This window comes from Nesoenas mayeri (assembly GCF_963082525.1).
Source record: "Nesoenas mayeri genome assembly, chromosome: Z".
NCBI classification, from domain to species: Eukaryota; Metazoa; Chordata; class Aves; order Columbiformes; family Columbidae; genus Nesoenas; species Nesoenas mayeri.
The window spans coordinates 26509578-26528790 of record NC_137542.1 but is presented as its reverse complement, the minus strand read 5'-3'; the positions used below and the strand labels follow the sequence as shown (position 1 = coordinate 26528790).

General features: G+C 40.3%; 1 protein-coding gene across 1 annotated transcript in view; it reads right to left on the bottom strand.

Annotated features, from left to right (window-relative positions):
- The window catches only part of DAPK1 (death associated protein kinase 1), a gene marked incomplete at both ends in the record, with an annotated part of 89252 nt that extends 70315 nt beyond the window's left edge, over positions 1-18937 (bottom strand). The window contains one exon of the mRNA XM_080362361.1: positions 18876-18937. Within this exon, the coding sequence (XP_080218487.1) occupies positions 18876-18937 (62 nt within the window). The remainder of the gene's footprint in view (positions 1-18875) is intronic.
- Between the last annotated feature and the right edge of the window lie 276 nt (positions 18938-19213).

The window sequence follows — 19213 nt, the reverse complement described above, 5'->3', positions numbered from 1 at the left end:
ACTATGGAGAACAACAACAGGAAACTAGTCTATGCAATTTATCATCATCTTCCCATCATAGTATTTTTCCATAATTCAGTTTAACTAATCTTCACAGTAACATCATACACTTTACATGTCTGTTGGGCTGGACTGCTAGCACAGCGACAATTCTGCAGCATACAGGACTGCAGAAGGGGTCTCCAACATGTTCCTCCTCTATCTCATGGTGAAACTGGTGCAAAAACGTTTTGGTACACCTTATCTATCCATCTGCACGCCCAACTACTTGTTCCTGTTGTCACACCTCTTCTTCAACTGATCTTATAAAAATCACAATTTACTTCTAACCATTAATGCCCAATGATCTGGTTTAAAAGACAGTTTTCAAGAAAAGTGTTCGCCCAAGTCATGGAGGAAAGTGCTACCACAAGTTCTAGGATGAAGTAACAGTGAGCTGAAATTTGTCAAGCCAACATTGCCCCGTATCCTGCAACTAGACTTGGAAAGACAGTACTTCAAAAGAGGCAGAAGAGATTAAAAGAGGCAGAAGAGACCTTGGAAAAGTAGGCAGACGAGAACATACATATATCCAATATTGTCTTCAACTTATTTTATACTATTAAAAAAAACAACAAACCAACAAGAAAAGGTTGCTTACAAATATTTATGGAGTTCTCATTTTCTTTTCAGTTTTCATTCATGATAGCAAAACCTCTAACACAAGTCTTCTGCTTGGCCAGTCATATCCTAATCATTAACACTAGAGAGAGAAGTCAGAGGAGATATTTTGGAGGTGGCATATGAGCTCCCCCGAAGCCAAAGGTGAGGTTTTTTGTCATGCGATATGATGTGACTAAGGAGAGATTTACTAAGAGTTACATGGAGTTCAGTCGGAAGCTCCAGTACTATTCCATAGTGCTCAGTTTCTTCCAACTACAGAAATTTAATTACTGTCAGATTAAGAAATAAAACTGAAATAAGTTATAGCTAGTTCATTACATTTGGGATACTATTTTGGAAACATCAAATTTTATTTTTATGTAGGGCATTTCAAGATATGGATTACCTAAAACTAAATATAAGCTGTTTTGAATTAATACAGATCAAAAAAACCCCAAAGATGTCTGAAAATTTTCCCTGCAGATGACTTCCTCTCTGAATTATGAGGCTGAGAGGACAGAATTGAAAACACTGCACTTTGCTAGACTAACTTTCCAGCAGTAGCACCAAACTACATATGTTAAGAAGTGCAGTTAATATCAAACATTTTCAGCAGCTTTCATTGCTGGCAAACTACATCCAAATTCCACAGAAAACAAAAGGGTCACATTGCTATGGCTGTGGAGGCCACTTCAAGTGAGGAGAATGGTCAAAACCTACATTTGTCCCTATAACCTAAAACCCAGCAGAAATGCATAATATAACAAATATCTAGTTGTTAACTACGCAGTTTTCTTGTCCCAGAAAAGTATTGTTGTGCAGCTTGGGGTCTTGGGAATTTCAGCAGGAAGTTTTGTATGGACAACAGTGAGATTGTATGCAGGACCAACTTTGGTGTCTTCAAAGAAAGAGATTAATTCAATAGTTGCTCCATTATAATCAGATAATTAGGCCACGTTACAGACCCATCTGTGAAAGAGTTCTTCAACCACATTCAGAGTAACCTCCTCTAACGTAAAACGCAAAAGACTGCACATCCTAAACACCTAAAAAAGAGCTTGAAAGCTATGCAGCTATTGAAAATAGCAAGAGACAGTAAACTGACCTTCAATGGCCTCTCAAAAGTACCTGCAGATAAAAAATGTTAAGACAATTATGCTAATTCTTTTCTCAACATCTTCTTACCCTATTTAAAAAAAGTTACCACACGATTTTCAGAATAAAAAATCTGAATGGCTACAGAGCAATGAAACTTTCTATCGCAGTTACATATGCATAAGCAAGATAAATACTAAAAATTAGCAATGTTAACTAAGATGGATGCAAGAATTCACTGTAAGATGTCTTCTGATACTAATGATCCCAGCATCACTGTTGTTTCAACAGCTTTTTAAGCCAAAGTAATGGTATTCCAGTAACATTCTGCTAAAACAGCCATGACTGCACAAAAAAAAACACCAGAAAAACCAATTTATGAGAGTTCACCATGTATCAAGGTGCGCCTGGAACCACAGAAGACAACTTTCTGAGGCAGATGGTACAGTCAGGATGCTGGACAAAGGCTAAGAGCAGATCACAAATTGAGACACTTGTAGACTGAAACTGAAGACGTTGCCATCCTTTTATGACTATGAATATCCTGAAAAATCCAAACTTCTGCGTGTTTAAGTGAATAAGCACAGCATGGTAGATTTTGAGGCGTGGAGATAAAATCCAGGAAAAAAAAATCCAACAGGCAGCAGGAAGCAAGACACAAGCTGGCAAAGCGTGAAGGACAAAAAAACCAAATGCAAACCAAGATAACAGCCAAGACACAGGCCAGAATGCAGTGATGTGTTGTTTCTAATACCTTACAGAAACAACTGAACCTTGATACAATGAGGAAGAAAGAGAATGGAGAAGAAAGGGTAGAAAACAATTGATCCAAATAAAACTACACATATAAACAAGCTGTCAAATACACTTAACAACGTGGTCTAAGCTTTCCAAAGATTAACTAGCCTCTCTTTGTGCAGCCTTGAAACACAGGGAAGCGACTGAAAAGGTGGGGGGAGCAGCAGCAACAGCTCTGCTTCAGTTTTGTCAGAGCAAGCGCCCTGTTCCACACTGCACAAGCACACAGCCATCACATACACCTACTGTAAAACCAGAGTAAACCTGCTCTCCAGCATAAGGCTACCTGGTGCATGTGAAAAATGTGCATTATCTGCTACCTTCATGCAGGTACCTGCCACCCAAACACATGCATGCACATTTTATAACCACCAGAGTGATATTAAGTACCATATTAATAAAGCTCATCCGTTTACCTAAAGAATGGATTCAATTCTCAGCTCAAGAAGTGTCACATTATCTTATTTTTTCCAGTGTTTCAGCTGTAACTGTAGCTGAGAAACTGTATCTATGCGGTACCTCTTTTGTCAGCAGAGTTTGTCATTCTTGAGAATCCACAAAAAGCACATAAACGTTATTAAAGATAACATCACTTAGTAGATGTAAGAAAGCTGCATTCGAATGGGACAGCTTCAAAGGCTTTTAAAAATTCATAATCCCCCAAAATGAGAAAGAGAATTGGATGAGGGAACAGAACTTTATTATTAAGCCATTTTATGCAGCTGACTAAACACAAGACCTCTTGAAACACGCCAATTATAATACAATCTATGTGTGGGGTAAAAATGGAAGAAAAAACAAGTACAGGAACCCAAAGACCATACATCCTGTATGTCTCCACAAACAGGCACACCAAGTCTTTTTCCTCTTCCCCTCCACCCTTGTTTTTAAGAAGAAAATGAGTAAGATCCCACACAAATATATTCTCATTTACCTTTAACTCTCATTACCTCCAAAAGACCTTACCTAATACAGGAGGGCTTAAGGTTGTATAGTCAAGGATTGTGGGCTGTAAAACCTTACAGTATAAATTACAGGCCCATAAAATTGCATAAAAAGAATATTAATTTGAAACGCATCCTTCACAACACATGGCATACAGTTCACATGTGACATCTGAAGGATCCGTCACCTTCCCTCCCGCCCTCAATATATATATATTTAAAGTAGTTACAAAAAAAGACAGAAAAAATGGGATTACTAATACTGGAACACAAACAAACAAACAACAACAACAAAAAAATCATTGTAGTTTGCTTTCTAATTTTTAACTGAAAATGACAGTCAGAAGAGCTCCCCCACCTCAGCTTGCTTTCTTGAGGCATAAAGCATGAAAGATACTACCAAATGCTGGAACAGACAAGCTCTGAATTCAGCAGGAGATGCACAGTGATAGAGAAGTCTGCTACAGGTGCACAATTGGTCCTCCCTGAAAAGGTAAAAATTAATAGCTCACAATTAACTTATTTAGCTATGGAATCCAACAGCAGCTAGGAAACACTGATGTTCTTCCTTGCACCATACTCTGCATACTATTAACTTAAATGATCCTTAAAAAATTCACACTTGATGCTGAAGTTCTTTCTTATTAGCAAGTGAATTTTACTGTCACTATGCTGTTCCACAGGCTAGAAAAACTCCTGCATCTCCACTTAATTTGGGACTTGTTTCAGTACCGGTAGACACATGCAAGGAATTCAGAACTTACTTCCATCTGCCTCACAAAGGAGTCAGAGAAAACATCTCTTGACTTGACTCTCATTTATGTTGCCATTATGCTGAGCTTGAACGAGAAGCATGTTAAGAGTTTTCACAGTGCAGACCCACATTCATCACTGTGACCAGCAGTAGCAGGAAATGCATGTTTCAACAGATGAAGGATTTGCTCTGAGGCAGCCTATGGCTTTGGGGTTTTTTTAGAGATGGCCCTGATAGCTATAGAGAAAGTGCCACCAGTACTGAAAAGATGGCTGAAGGTTTCAACGACGTGCAGGTAAGGATGGCACCACATGGACAGGAGCCAGTTGCGCTCCCTCTCTTCCCACCACTTCTGCTTGTTGCTGTGCTTTGAAGTTTTCCAGGACAAAGGACTTAACAGATACCACTCCATCTCCTCTTCACTTTGTCTTACGTTCTCTTACTATTTATCTGTTTCCAAATCATCAGAGCATTTCGAATTTCCGCTGTGCCTGCACGTAAGCCTTTTAAGGAACAACATGCAGGAATGCACAACCAGGTATTTTTCATTTGGAGAAAATGCGGATTCATGATTCAACCAGGCACAGATTCAAGAGTTGCTGCCTTCTTTCTTAAGTGCCATGCAGCATGAAGCATAAGGGTTTTCAAGAAGAAAAGGTGGCACTAACAATGGGATTTCAGACAATGGAAGAAAGAGAAAGGAGAGATCTTGCAGCTAGCTGCTAAATCCTCCTCAGAGAGTGCCAGCACACCGCCTTTCCTTCCATCAATGTGGTCGTCTTCTCTCAAAGGAGCACATGAATTTAAACAAGTTATGATCACAGGGTTAGCAGGCAATATATGTGATTTCGCCATGATCATACTCTGCTAAGCAATTAGGTCAAATCGTGCTCTTGAAAATTAGTTATAGTGCAGCTGAAGGTCAAGGAATGAAAGCTTGCAGGGGAGGAGATGAGGCAGAAAAGGAGTAGAATGATTTATTTTAATTCTCAACCATGTACAAAGCCCTTGCCAGACCGAGGAGCTGCACCGTTGCTAGAACTTTTATAGTGTATGAAAGAGACATTCTTGGCTCTGAAAAACTAGCATCGGTGTACAAATAGAAAAAATGTTGTTCCAAGTTACAAGCTGCAACTAGGAAAAAAAAAGGAACTACTGTACATCAATGTGCTCACCAGTACTGTCTTGTTCACTCTGAATTACGCTTTTATCAATGGATTGATGTGGCTTAATAGTCTGGAAAATAAGCAGATTTTTGTTGCTGTTAACCAGAACACAGAGATATTACATGCTTTTACAGAGTTCTGTAATTCTGTTTTTTTTTTAAAAAACCGTTTCTCTTGCATGAGCAGGAATTCTGATGTCAGATTTTTTTCTCCTATTCAGATCTTGGTTTTGGAATGCAAATTTGAATGAATAAAGTACTCTGGGCCTATGCTGGCAGCAGATGTTCAGAAGAGAAGGCACACTGAAAAAGCTGGAAGCTTTACTGAAGGTTTCATGATCCATTCTAGCCTATGGAATAGCATAGTGACAGTAAAATTCACTTGCTAATAAGAAAGAACTTCAGCATCAAGTGTGAATTTTTTAAGGATTATTTAAGGTAATAGTACGCAGAGTATGGTGCAAGGAAGAACATCAGTGTTTCCTAGCTGCTGTTGGATTTCCTCCTGAAAACCCACAAATTACTGTAGACACAAAACAAAGACATACTAACAATTTTACAGATTGCTATAAGAAGTTGACCGAACTATTTAAGTCTGAAAGTAGCTGAAGAACTCAATTCTCTTTCCTGCATTTTATAGTGCTTTGAACGGTTAGAATAGTTGGGTGAGAGGCAAACACCAGACAGGCACAGACAAAACCTTCCCTGCTTCCTGTGTGTATATAAACAATTCAGCTCTGTCTTCAGTTTCATATTATCTATCCAGCATTCACTTGTACAGTCCGGGTAACACCAGACATGCGTGCTTGTCACTGTGCCAGTAGACGAGACAAGAAATGCAAGTTATCAACATCACTGAAACTTTATACAAGAGGCTGAGCAATGGCCAGACACTATTTTTTTTTTCCTGCTCTCTGATGCAGTTATTGCCTAGGCAGGAACAGCAATTACAACGTTATTGGGGGAGGGAAGGGAAAGCTGTTGGCTCTTCCTTTGTAAGCAAAAGCATAACATCTAAGTGCTATGACTTGGTCTCTTTAAGAGCTGTAAAACTCCTCACTTCTTGAGAGAGAAAAAAAATTTCATAGGTCCTTGTTGAAAACTCATTTTACCATATGATTACTTTTCAGTGAGATGGCCTAAGTGTACAGGTATTATACATACAGTTTGAACACTTAAATTTATACACAGTCTTCTCCATGGTATGTTCAATCTCCCTTTTTTTTTCTATTTTAATTTGTATTTTTAATACAAAACTAAACCATACTGCAAAGCTCAAGAGCTCTCCGCTTCCTAGCACGTAGGTGACAGCAGTGCTCAACCACACTTTCACATTCTCACTGTCTCTCCACAGGTCACAAAATACACAAGTGTAGTGTCAGATTGACTAAACCTTGGTATTCTGTAGATCCCCTGCCAGAACACTTCCAAGTAACTGAGCTTTGACCTGTGCATTGATAACACTGTAACAAAAGGGGAAAGGTAGTAACCTGCTCTAGAGGACTTTGGAGCTGGTCCTTTGTCAATACACCTATGTGGTGTCAGTTATATTGTGACAAACGTAAGATGTATACAACCAGCATGAAAGTTAATTCAGTCTATGCACACACATATCATCCCTGTAAAATGTGGAGATGGTAAAAACAGTAACAACAGAAAAGTGAAAACGTGAAAAGGTCCCATGCTCCAAGTCCCTCAACACAAGCACTTAAGTGATTAATGAAACTACAGAATATGAAGAACTAGGTATTATCCTATTTACTCAAGCAATTACTCAAGAAAATGCTTCACACAGAAGTCTACTCATAGATAGGATGGTCTGAAATACCAACATGAAGTCTGTGCTGAGATGTAGTGGTATTTATTTTATAAGCTGGGGGAATATGTATGGCTGTGAAACTTCCAAGGCAGCTGGATGCCAGCCATTTCCTATTAATGATGCTTGGGCTGGAGCTTGCTGAAAACCATTTGGTCTGTACACATCTACATCTGCTAAAGCCTTTTCAGAAAACATTTTATAATATGAATAGCAGAGTGCTCACACTTGTAAACAGTTCAAGTAATAACTACATCTATGATGGAAAAGAAAAAGCCAGAAAGAAGGTGGGACAATGCAGAGAAATGCAGATTTTCAAAGCAAGTGCTACCCTTACTGCCATTTACGGTACTAAAAAGCAGCTTGCACGTACAGGTACTTAATGATCAATGCCTAAGTACATACCCATATAAATAAAGAACATAATATACCATGCCAGTGCTTAATGTCAGAGTTCGAGTCTTACTGCTTCTGTTGTTCTTTAGTACTTCATTTTCCCCTTCATTTGGGCTTTTCATGAGATTCGTGAACCAGCTCAGCAATTAACATTAAATCACAAGCCAGTCTTGCTAAATGTTAAAAGATGTATGTGATGTACATCTGACTCAGAACTGAACATAAAAGCTCCGTTACCACTTGCTCAAAATTCTTAAACCAGGAGTCTGGGCTGAATATTAAAACAAAAGAACAAACATTCAGTTTTGGTAATGCCAGAGACTGGTTTTGCTACTGTTTCATAAATAGAATGTTTTGAGCTTTCTGCTTCTCTTCTGCACCACACTCAAAGAGGGTGTTTGTTCTTCAGCTTGTGGAGGAAGAGTCCAGTGATAATGCTTATCAGATCTCAGTTATGCCATTCACTCTTTCATCATAATGAGCAACTTCTCTTTATTTCACCTTTTCAGAACCTCCCTGTTTTATAGCATATGACCTATGATCTTAATAAGCAATAACAGTGTGCCTCTAGGCAGCATTTCTATGCAGATTGCCACTCTAGAAAATAACTACATTGAATGGCCACAAATACAAAATACACAAATGTATGACATTCACAGCACAGCTGCACCTGTTAGACACATTAAATGATGCTAATGGAAGAAAATGTTGCTTTTTCAGTATATTAGAAAAAACATTTAATGTGGTAATGGAGTATTCATCAAACACTTGCTAGAAAAAGGGTAAAATCTAACCACTGAAAAGTAGAAGCAGAGCCCCAAACTAGTCGTGATTCAGCTTTCCCAAGAAACGATACAGTTAAAGATGTGGAATGGATTTCATCACATTTCATTACTTCCCATCAGGTATGAACAATCACTGTGAAGTCCACAAGCATCTCACTAACCTTCCAGTACCGGAGCACATGGAGAAACGTACAACCTTAAGCTTGTACTCCATAGAAGACAGCAAAGTCACTTTTTGTGTGAGGAAATTTCCAGGTTTTTGTCCTCCAATTATTAATTTGATGCTAGCTAAATACATGAGAAATTCACCAAGCAACACAATCTATAAACACATGATTTAAGCCAGAAAGATTGAGCCAGTGATGAAAATACTGCTTTCCCTTAACCAGAGACAGCTTTTTAAGGAGACGCAGCATTACAAACAAAGCACGGTTTGTATGATATACATAAATCTCATACCAAGCGCCTTAGCAACTGTCCATATACTTTGTGGTTTTATGAGCTGCTACTCACAGCCAAATAATTGTCCGCTTCCTCAGCTCTTCAGCCTTTATTCACAACTACTCACTCTTGCAGACAAGCTTGGGCACTTAGGAATTTAGAGCACTTTAAAAAAAATTATCCCAGGGTGCACTCTATGACCTCCACGCAAAGAATGGCTTGTCTGGCTACCCCACGGCTGCGGCCGCGGGAAAACATACTCAGACTGTGCAGTCACCAGTCTTGTTGTCCAGGGTTGATGGACAGTCAGGTTTTGCATCCCAGTTCAGAGCAGCTCTTCCACATGGTCCCAGCCAGCCACCCCTGCCCGGCACCGAGCACACGGGCTGGCGCCTCGAGTCAGCACCCAGCACAACCGGACCAGCTGTGTAAGATATAATTTGGAATGGTTCGTCCTCCAGTTAATGTTATAACTGGCAACAAAAGAAGGAAAAGCGATCCTTCTTTTAGGCAGGAATGTGAAGTAAATAGTATCCGAAGGCCCTTTCAAATAAAAAGCAATGAGAAAAGATGAGACATAAGGAACTAAGCCATTCCCTGATGTGCTTTCCTTCCTCAAGGAATCAACAGTAGTTCTGCGCAGATGGCCGTGCTCATGGAGATCAGGAAATAATGCCAGACAGACAATATACCAAACAAGTCCTAACTACCATACCAAAGTGTTTGAAATACATGCTAGCAGGACCCGCCCCTCCCCAAACCAATCAATCAAAAAACACCAACACACACACACACACACACACACAAACAAAAAAAAGGTAAAGAAAGCAGAATGTGACAAGGTGAAATATCCATCCCTGGGATTACATCTACATCATCTTCATTAAACCTAACAGGAGACAAGTGTCCCAACGAAGGAATCAGAGTCAGCAAGAAGAAAGATATCAAAAGAAAGCTAAAATGTACTGCTATTCAAGACTCCCATGAAAAACAGTCTCCTTAGGAAATCATAAACAGCCAGTTTTGTTGAAAGTGCTGAGTTCTTAGCCACAACTTTGTTAGACTCAAGTAAAACACTCACTAATATTATTTTCCTCTGTGGATGAAGAAGAAAAAAGCCCACACCTCAAACTCTGTTAAACTTGGCAGAACAATTTAGGTGTAAACCATGCCAGAATAGAATACAATATTATCAACATAAAAGTTAGCTCCACCTAGTTATGCCTACATAACTAAGCAAAGTAAGGGCAGTACCAAATAACACATGACACACGAAGTACATAAGATTCTAAATTTTAAGGACTGGCTTTCTTAGTCTCATTTAGAGATACAGGATTACGAAGGACAATCTCAGCAATGAAGCTAAATCCTCTTAAGCTGTAGACAACACGACTAAAAATTTCAGAAAACAGAGAAATAAGAGATAGAGAGACCGCTTCTATGTAATCACAAGACAGTTAAAAGTCAAAGCCTCCAGAAAATGAACGTCTTTTCTGTGTCCTGTAAGAATAACAATTTCAAACGACCACAGCCTCAACAGACTGTGTGACCCGGGGAAAACGTCCCTCCACGAGCAGTTCCCATGGCACATGAGCAGGTACTCAGCAAACACTTCTACAGGCACATCTACCCAGTACCTCAACAACTACTTACTGATACTTGAGAGAACACCAAGAAAAGACACAAGAGCCCAGAGGCCTGTCTACATACCAGACAGAAAGCAAGGCTCAAGTGACTCGTGAAAACTTAGAAACACAGCATAATTGCTCACAAATAAAGTGGAAATCAAATATTTCCAGTACGCCAGTTTGGTTACAGGCTAACTTAGCACCCTGTTTCAGCAAGAAGCACATAGACAGAACGTTGCTGCCCAAAGCAATCTTCTTCCTTTCCAAAGGCTCACTCCTCTGCATAGTTTAACAGAAAATTCAATTTAACTATACACTTCAATCATGTTGCACCCACAATTATAATTTGCACTGACTGTGACATATCCAAACTTTGGATATGTCCTCTTATGTTTGTGACCACTCAGTAAGAGATATTTTCCTTTATGTTAACATACAGGGAAGACCATCTAAGCTTCCTAACAAACAAATGGACTCGCACCTGCAGGCAGATGGTACTGGGGAGGACTTGCTCCAGTGAAGAGTGGTCCACCACTGCACTGCAAGGGCCCTGCTGCTGGTGCTCAACACATGCACATGGTCTGGGCAGCCCTGCAATGATGTTTCCTCCTGAGCAATATTGCCTCTTGAAGCAGAAACTCTGTCACATCTGCTTGTGTAATCGAGAAGGAATAAGGGGAAGGAAATAAAGCATCAAACCCAAGAGTATAACATTGCAAGCCATCATGTGAATTACTCATTGTTTTAAAGCAATCTTAAACCATGTGAACTATTCTGGATTTGGGTGAAACACATCTGTTACAAGACACTGTTCCCAACATCCATGTGTGCCACAACCAAATAGCCCACCAAACACACTAAAAATATAATACTTTTAGTACAAAATGACAACATCCTCAAGGACTAGAATATGCCTGAAAACTCTGAGAGAGTTGAAATGGATCAAAGGTATTTACAATGAGTGTATCCTTACCGGCTTCCTCCTTCCCCAGGACAGTAGCATGCAATCCTTTCCTTTAATTTTACAACTCAGTCTCGATACAATTTAGGTTCCCTGCTCACATTGGCTTCATTTCAAAGACAAGTCCCTAAGTTCACTCTTCTGGAGGCAAGAAACCTTTCTATTTCCAGCCTGCAGATGTATCTGTGAACGTAAGTGCTAAGTCTCCTCTCTTAAAAAGCTTCTTCCCACAGCTTCACCACCTTGGCATCTCTTCTTCACTTTAAACAGTTCCAATCTCTTTGAATTGAAAGGATGAGCACTGTGAGTATCGTGTAAAGGAAGACATAGCAACATACTGCAGAAGATAATAGGAAGATGCCTGCCTCTGTAATTCATCTCTGATATTAGCCTGCTCCATAACAGGAATGCTGCCCAACAACTGACCACAACATGTGCAGGTTCCACTTGTGCTGTGTCACTCCCTAAGTGATGAGATCTCAGAGTTTAACGACACTACCCGCGCTAGACTCCTTCACGCAGCCCCTTGTGCCCAGTTCTACTAAATTTCACACCATTTATGTCACTCCAAAATTCATTGCATAATGAAGACACGCAATGAAATAGTTTAGGCTTGAAAACCTTTAGGCTTTGTCCACACTTCTATCAGCTTCTGCCTAGCTCAGCCACGAAATAGGGATGGTTAAATAGGATCTACTGCACTGCGCAGTAATTTGATGAACACTTTTCAGGTGTGCTGGATAATCCTCCTTTGTGTCACCTACCTTCCTGCAGTGGGGTAAAAATACAGTTTGAGAAACAAGAGTGTTATTTGAGACAGAGCTCCTGGGCAAGCCACTACCATCCAGGAAACAGAAACCACCGAGCCACTTCTTTAACTGGCACATTCTCTTTGGAACATAAATTTGTACCAACAAGTCGCACAGGTTCGACAATCAAGCCAGTTAAAAACAGGACACCCAGCTGTAAAGCCCAGCTGTGGGTGTCACAGGAAATACGCAATTTCCTCCAAAAACTGACACACCGTTGAATGCCTGTGATCAACTGGAACGACAATTCATCAAGGTTATTCTAGAACAACTGCACCATCCATCGTTCTCCCAATTTCCACCTTAACTTCCTTGTTGTCAGTTTATAGTCTTCGGCCTTTGTAGTAATGTGACTCTTTATCTGTGTCCCTTCTATATATTTGACTTGAGGCCGATTTATGGAAGCAATCACAACGGCACACAGGCTGAGATTTCACACTACTTTCAGCTGATCTCAGTGTGCACTGCTGCCATAAATTAGATATAAGGTATATTTTTTTCCCTTTGACAGCACCGCTGCATCAGAAAGCAAAAACAACCAACAACACTATATACAGAGACAGCAGGGGAAAGTCTTACTGCTTCTTTCAGCCAACAGCGTGGACTGAGCTTGGCACACGGCTCTCATAAAAACGCAGCCTTGGCCTCCCTTTTCCTAAGCTAAAGAGGCCAGTTTCTGTCCAGTATGCACAGCTCCAGCAGAGCAAATGACGTATTTTAACATCTGTAAAGGGAGATAATGGGAAGGAAAAAAACCCCAACCATTAAAAAAAAAAAAACCAAAAAACAACAAAAAAACCCCCCACGCAAAAACAAACAAACAAACAAACAAACAAAACCCAAAAAAATTAACAAACAAAGAGGACAAAGAAGCAAAGCATGGAAAGATGGAATTAAAGTTTCAGCACACCCCTAACATAGCAGCTCCAGTACTGAGCATGCCTTACTGAGCCTGGCTGGAAGGGAAATCAAAGACGAGCATTTTTATCTGCTTCCTGATGAGTTTAGATTTACAAAGATCCATGCATTTAAACTGAAGGCACAGAATAATCAGCAAGCTCTAGTTTTAATTACACATCGTTTTAAAAGACCTACAAAGCAGGCATTATTCTCCCCCAGAGTGAGAAATAAACTACACAGGACCAAGCAGTTATACCCAAAAAACATCTGCACCCCTTGTGCTTTACATGCGGCGCACCTCTCAGCACATTTTATAAGGCAGTAATTGTCACCAGTGGCACTGTGTGGTGACAGCCTCTTGCAGCCTGCGCAATCAGCAGCTTGCAGGTTATTATGCGTTTCAAAAAGGAGGCATTTTGAGGCACGGCTGGGAGGTAAAGTGACTTGAGAGACAGAAGAATAATTCCTCCCACCATGCTTTTCAGTTAAGAACCTTTTTCAGTACCCACGCAACCACCAGGGCCAGGACTTGCAGAACAAGCATGGAATAACCAACTTCTCTGAGAGTGGACACAACTGAACATTTACATTGCTAACAAACAGCACAGAAAGGGTGCTTTGCTATATCTGAATTTCATAACTTTCAACTCTGGGGGAAAAAAAAAAAGCACACAAACCCACCAACCAACAAAGTTTCCTGCTCAAACAGTGACTTTGTGGCCAGCATTTTCAGGGTTCCTTCCCAGGTCCTTGTCCCTGAAAATCTCAACTTACTGTAATTAATTATGTCCTAATGGAATTTGCATACATGTAGTTATAGAAACAGTGAGTTCTGTACTTGCAGTATTTATTGTTCTCCCGGTACAAATAACGCAGGAAATGCTACCGCAGAGTTTCTGCATCTTCAGTACTTAACCATTTTACCCCTATATGAAAAAGGTTAACACATGCCTTTTAATGGAGCAATGGAGATGAGGCAAGGGAAACAAAAACTGGAAATTTCAATGTATCACAGTTAAAAATTTTATAACTTACATGCAATACTTTTAGCCCTACCAGACCATCTTTCACATTGTTCCTTCCTCCCCCATACGACTTTCTAATCTGATAATTCATAGTAAGAAGTGTTACATTAAAACATTAATAAGGACTGTTGGCAGGGGTTTTAAATGTGGCCATTTTGAAAGGAAGTATCACCTCAAAAGAATTTCACGTCCTATAGATCTCACCACAGAGCTTGACAACACTCACACAAATTTTATTACATTGGCTAGCCAGCAAGATTACTTTAGATTGTCAAGCCTGCAAAGTGCCACAATGGTAAAATTCTAGTTGCCATCCAAGTATTTTTTTGTTCAGGGTTTTTATCTTCCTCCCAATACAGAAGCGCAATGTAGTTACAGTTGCAAACGTGTGGACGGATGATGGACAGTCTTTGCAGTTCTAAAAAGCAGCATTTCTGAAAACTGATACGTGAATAACGTGTGCACATATATATATATATCTCATATATACATATATATGTATGTGCTGCCTACGTACTCCCTGCTTACTACAGAAATCAGTTTCCAGTGTCTGGGGTGGAAAAAAAGTGTCTAATTTCAGTAAACACTCAAAGGTAAAAGAACATTTTTCAGATTGTAAATACATATTGGCACAACTCCTTCTTCTTTCTTATCAGTATCTTCAGCATGTTTCCCTATGCATTTTTCTCTCACAACTGATAAAGCGATTAGATATCTTAGATAGCAGGGTTAACTTACTGCTTTTTACTGTTAGCGTCTCTGCTTAGTGAGCTACCAAACAGAAAAAGACCGGTTTCAAAAATTTACAAGATTCATCACAGCTTTTATTCAACCAGTTGCAAGTGTTTCCCTGTTGAGTCAAACAGGTCCAAATAAGCTTGAAGTTTAAAACTGTTAGACACCTCTTCCTACTTTTTGAATCAGCAGGAATCTAAAAATCGCAAACCACAGGGCAATGCAAATACCATTCTTCAATTATAAAACTTTATTTCAACAATCCGCACATATTGTAGAAAGCCCATAAAAGTTTAAAGAAATAAACAAAACAACAAATGGGGTTAGGGAGCTGTTTGTAAGAATAGGAACTAAATCCCTTCAGTTCATACAAACAGACACAGTATGTATCTATATCATAGCTTTGTTTGGGTACCTCTCCCCATAATCATTTAAGCTATGCTGCATTTCTCACAGTACTGTGGCAACTCTCAAGGCCAGTCACAGTAGGGTGAAAAAATATTTTGATTAGTTTGATCTGTTTCCAAGGTCTTTACTTGCGTGCTCACCGTGGTGAGGTTTTTAATACTAATGAACCTGAATTCCCGTCTTTTGGGCGGACTGAAGTAAACGCACTGCAGCAGGGTATTTAAAATGCACAGTCACACCACCTGCAACTGCAGGCAGAATGAAAATGAACAAAATAGCTTTAATAGATTTGTTGCTCTTTCATTATGATCTCTACCACCCCTTGAAATTTCATGGTTAGGTGATTCCCTAACACATCTGCACGTAGCCTGCATCTGAACAATGCAAGTAAGACACATCACTTGAAAAACGTAAGGCAGAAAAAAAACATGTATGCAGTGCAAAGTGCATGATGATCAAGAGCAGAATCTTCTTGTATGTTCTGTGTTGAAAACAACACTTGATCCACAAGTATTACAAGACTGTTTTGGTACAAAAGCTTAAGATAAACCAACCTGATCAGCCATGAATGTGTCAGAAGATATCACATACAGGCAAGACAAATAAGGGTGATCCTGTCAGTATTCACAATTCCAAGTTCCTTTTTTCTTGTTCTCCTCAAGCGTAAATCGAAACAAACCAAAGAATGGAATGAAACATTTTGGTAAAAACACGAGGATTATTTGTTACTTTTTGTGCAAAAGCACTGTGAAACACCAGAAAAAGAAGAAGTGCATTTTTTTTTTCAGCCCAGGCACACCGTTATCCCTTCTCCTTATTTCCAACGAGTCTAGGTTTTATGTCAAGCAATATTTAAACCACCTTCATCGGTTTTAAATAAAACTTTAATTTACACAACCCAAAGTTGTCTTTCGGCAATAAACCTTTCTTAGACCACTTTCTTATTCAAATGATTTGTTATTCCTGTTACTGACAGATTATAAGGTAATAAAGAGCGCTAAATCATTTACAAGGGAAAATAGTGAAGATTATTAAGATTTCTGAGTATTTGCATCTTTACTGAGTCTTCTCAAAAGGCAAGTTGGCCTAGGAACTTCAGGATTTATTCACACACACCGCTCTGTCAATAAAAAATAATCTGTTCATTTATTCAGCTTGTTTGCTGCACAGCTGCAGCTAAGTAAGAGGAAATAGAAGCATTATTCCTTCAGAAGGGGAAAAATAATTTGACTTTGCAAAATGAAACCTTTCATCATTACTTACCTAAAGTATCAAATCACAGTTCAGGTTCCCAAATAAATACAAAAAAATTTAAAGTCAAAGGTGTTTTAAATATTCACTGCTTTCTGAGTTTGAGCCTCAGGGTTGACATTTGCAACTACATTTATATGCAAACACAACGGTGAGAAACCTACCTAAGGGGTAAAAGAGGAATGGAAAGTGATGGGATTTACAAGAGAGTATTTCATCAACCCTGGAGATTTAAGTTTAAAAAAATGTTAAAACCACCACTGAACTAAACCATACAACAACTATCCAGAGATTTGCTTACTCTTATGCTTTTATGGCAACAACTGGCAGTGGCATAATCCTGTTTTCTCAAAGTGATGCTGAAGTGAAAGCTTTGGCCCTTTTAAATAACTGCATTCCATTTTTAAAGCAAAAGCCCTGACAAACATTTCACAATGTTTTACCATCCAGTTTTCTCTACTTTTTTTTTTTTCAAGAAAAAAACAAGGGTAGAGATCAACGCTTTTAAATTCTTAAAATGTTATAGGTTTAGATTGCATGCCAAGTTTACATAGCATTAAGACGAATAAAAACAAACTCTGTACTGTAATACTTTGTCTGTAACTGATCACATTAATATACCTGGTTTTTACTGAACTCCACTACTTAATATTCTGGCAAATTGATTTTATTTTTTCCTTTGGTGTTTTTTACTATATAACATTATTCAGTGTTTGCACTACCCTATACTGTAAAAATGAAACACTTCGTCTTCACTACAGTGTTCTGAAGCTAACATGTGACTTCCAAAGCTCGTTTGTTCGGAAATTCCCCATATATTTAAATATTTCTTATGTAATTGGTCTAGGGGCAATTGTTCTATTTCACAAATATGTACTGGGGACCTAACACTGCGTTGACCCTTTAAAATAAATAGAAGAGAGGTTATATAAACCTTAACACTTTCTAAATTACCATACTAACATCATCTTTTCCCTGAAGAATCTTAAGAAAAAAAACCACAACAGGTGACTTCTAGATCTGTATTTTTTTCTATTAAGTAAATCACATATCATCGTCCATAAGCATAAGTATAGTTCTGTGTTGAAGAATCCAGAAACCTACAACTGAATTTCAGAACACTTCACATGTTGTTGCCTAAAAGAATGGAAATCAAATCCAACAATTTTATGCATCCAAACAAAATATTGAGACCACACAACCTAAACTTAAGAGTTTAGCATGATAACATGTCTTTTTTACAAGACATTCAATAAGTTAACATAACTTCACTGTCCAACACAGCCTGTCATTCCAGATGTATGAGAACGCCAACCCAGAACACTAAGTGAAAATGATACATCCGTCACGTACCTGTAAGAGTAATGGCAACAAGCTTGTACATAAATGGTGCAAAGTTTATTTTAAACACAGTCCAATAAACTTTCTGATAATGTGTTGGTTTTGTTTTTAATAAGAAACAGTGTTGTATTTTTAAGTTCCTGTCTATGACAGTAACATGTTTACAATGCTTTCTGCTACCGGACCCTTCAACAGAAAGGGACACCCAAGTAGACATGAGATGATTTGCCACACATACACTGCGCGGTGGTAATTAAACACTGATCCTAAGCTTTGAAATCGCCGAGATGAACACTAGAAAAGGATTCTGCCATACTGGTGTGCTCAAATGCCATCAGATTCCCCTGTAAAGAGGGAGAAGGAAGATAAAAGGACTCGCACGTAACACAATTCAGTGTTAAACTAACAGGTTTAAAACACGGAAAGCACTAAAAAAACAAGCTTGAGGTCGGAAGAGATCACCACACAGCACTCAAGAACCAAGGTTCAGGCAGGCAGCACTTCATCTGCAGCGCCTGAAACACATCCCCGAGCCGACTGCAGCTCCGACGGCGATCTTGGCCACTGGCGAAACACAGAGTTTCTCCCACTTCTTTAATCGTGTTACCAAAGCAAAACCGACACGTAACACAGAACGGAGCCCCTCGCCACCAACACAAAGCAAACTTCTGTCCTACAAACGCACCACGTTCTCAACCACCCGCCCGGGTGCAGCAGCCGGCGTTCCCATCCGCCGCGGCCCGGCGCAGCAGGTACCGCCGCACCACACCCGGACGGGCACCACGCCGAGAAAGTACCAGTTCGGAACCGCCCAAATCCACAACCCCCTCAGACCCGTATTAAAAGCGCAAACACGCCGTAGCTTAAAAACCAACTCCCTTTCCCGTCTTCGGGCCCCTCGGACGGGTGGAAAGGCAACGCGAGGACATCTCCAGCGGCGGCGGCTCCTCCCGCCCAAACCCGCCGCCGGCCCGCACCCACCTGCCGAGGTCCTCGCCCGTCTCGTAGTGCTCCTCCAGGTTCTCCTGCCTGAACACCGTCATGGTTGCCGCCTCGCCGCCGCCGGCTTCAGTCCCTGCTCGGCGCCCTCATCACCAGCGCCTCGGAGCCGCCCCGCGCTCGGCTGCGCGCCCTGCGGAGGAGCGCGGAGATGAACGCCCGGTGCCGCGGTCGGGCGGCGTCCCCCCTGCTGCCGCGGCCGCCCCTCGCCCTTCCCCCCGCGGAGGAAGCGGCACCGCGGGCCGGAGGGCGCCTCCCTGCCCCCGCCCGGGCGGCGGGAGAAGAAAGCGGCGCCCCCCGCCCCTTCCCCGGCAGCCGCA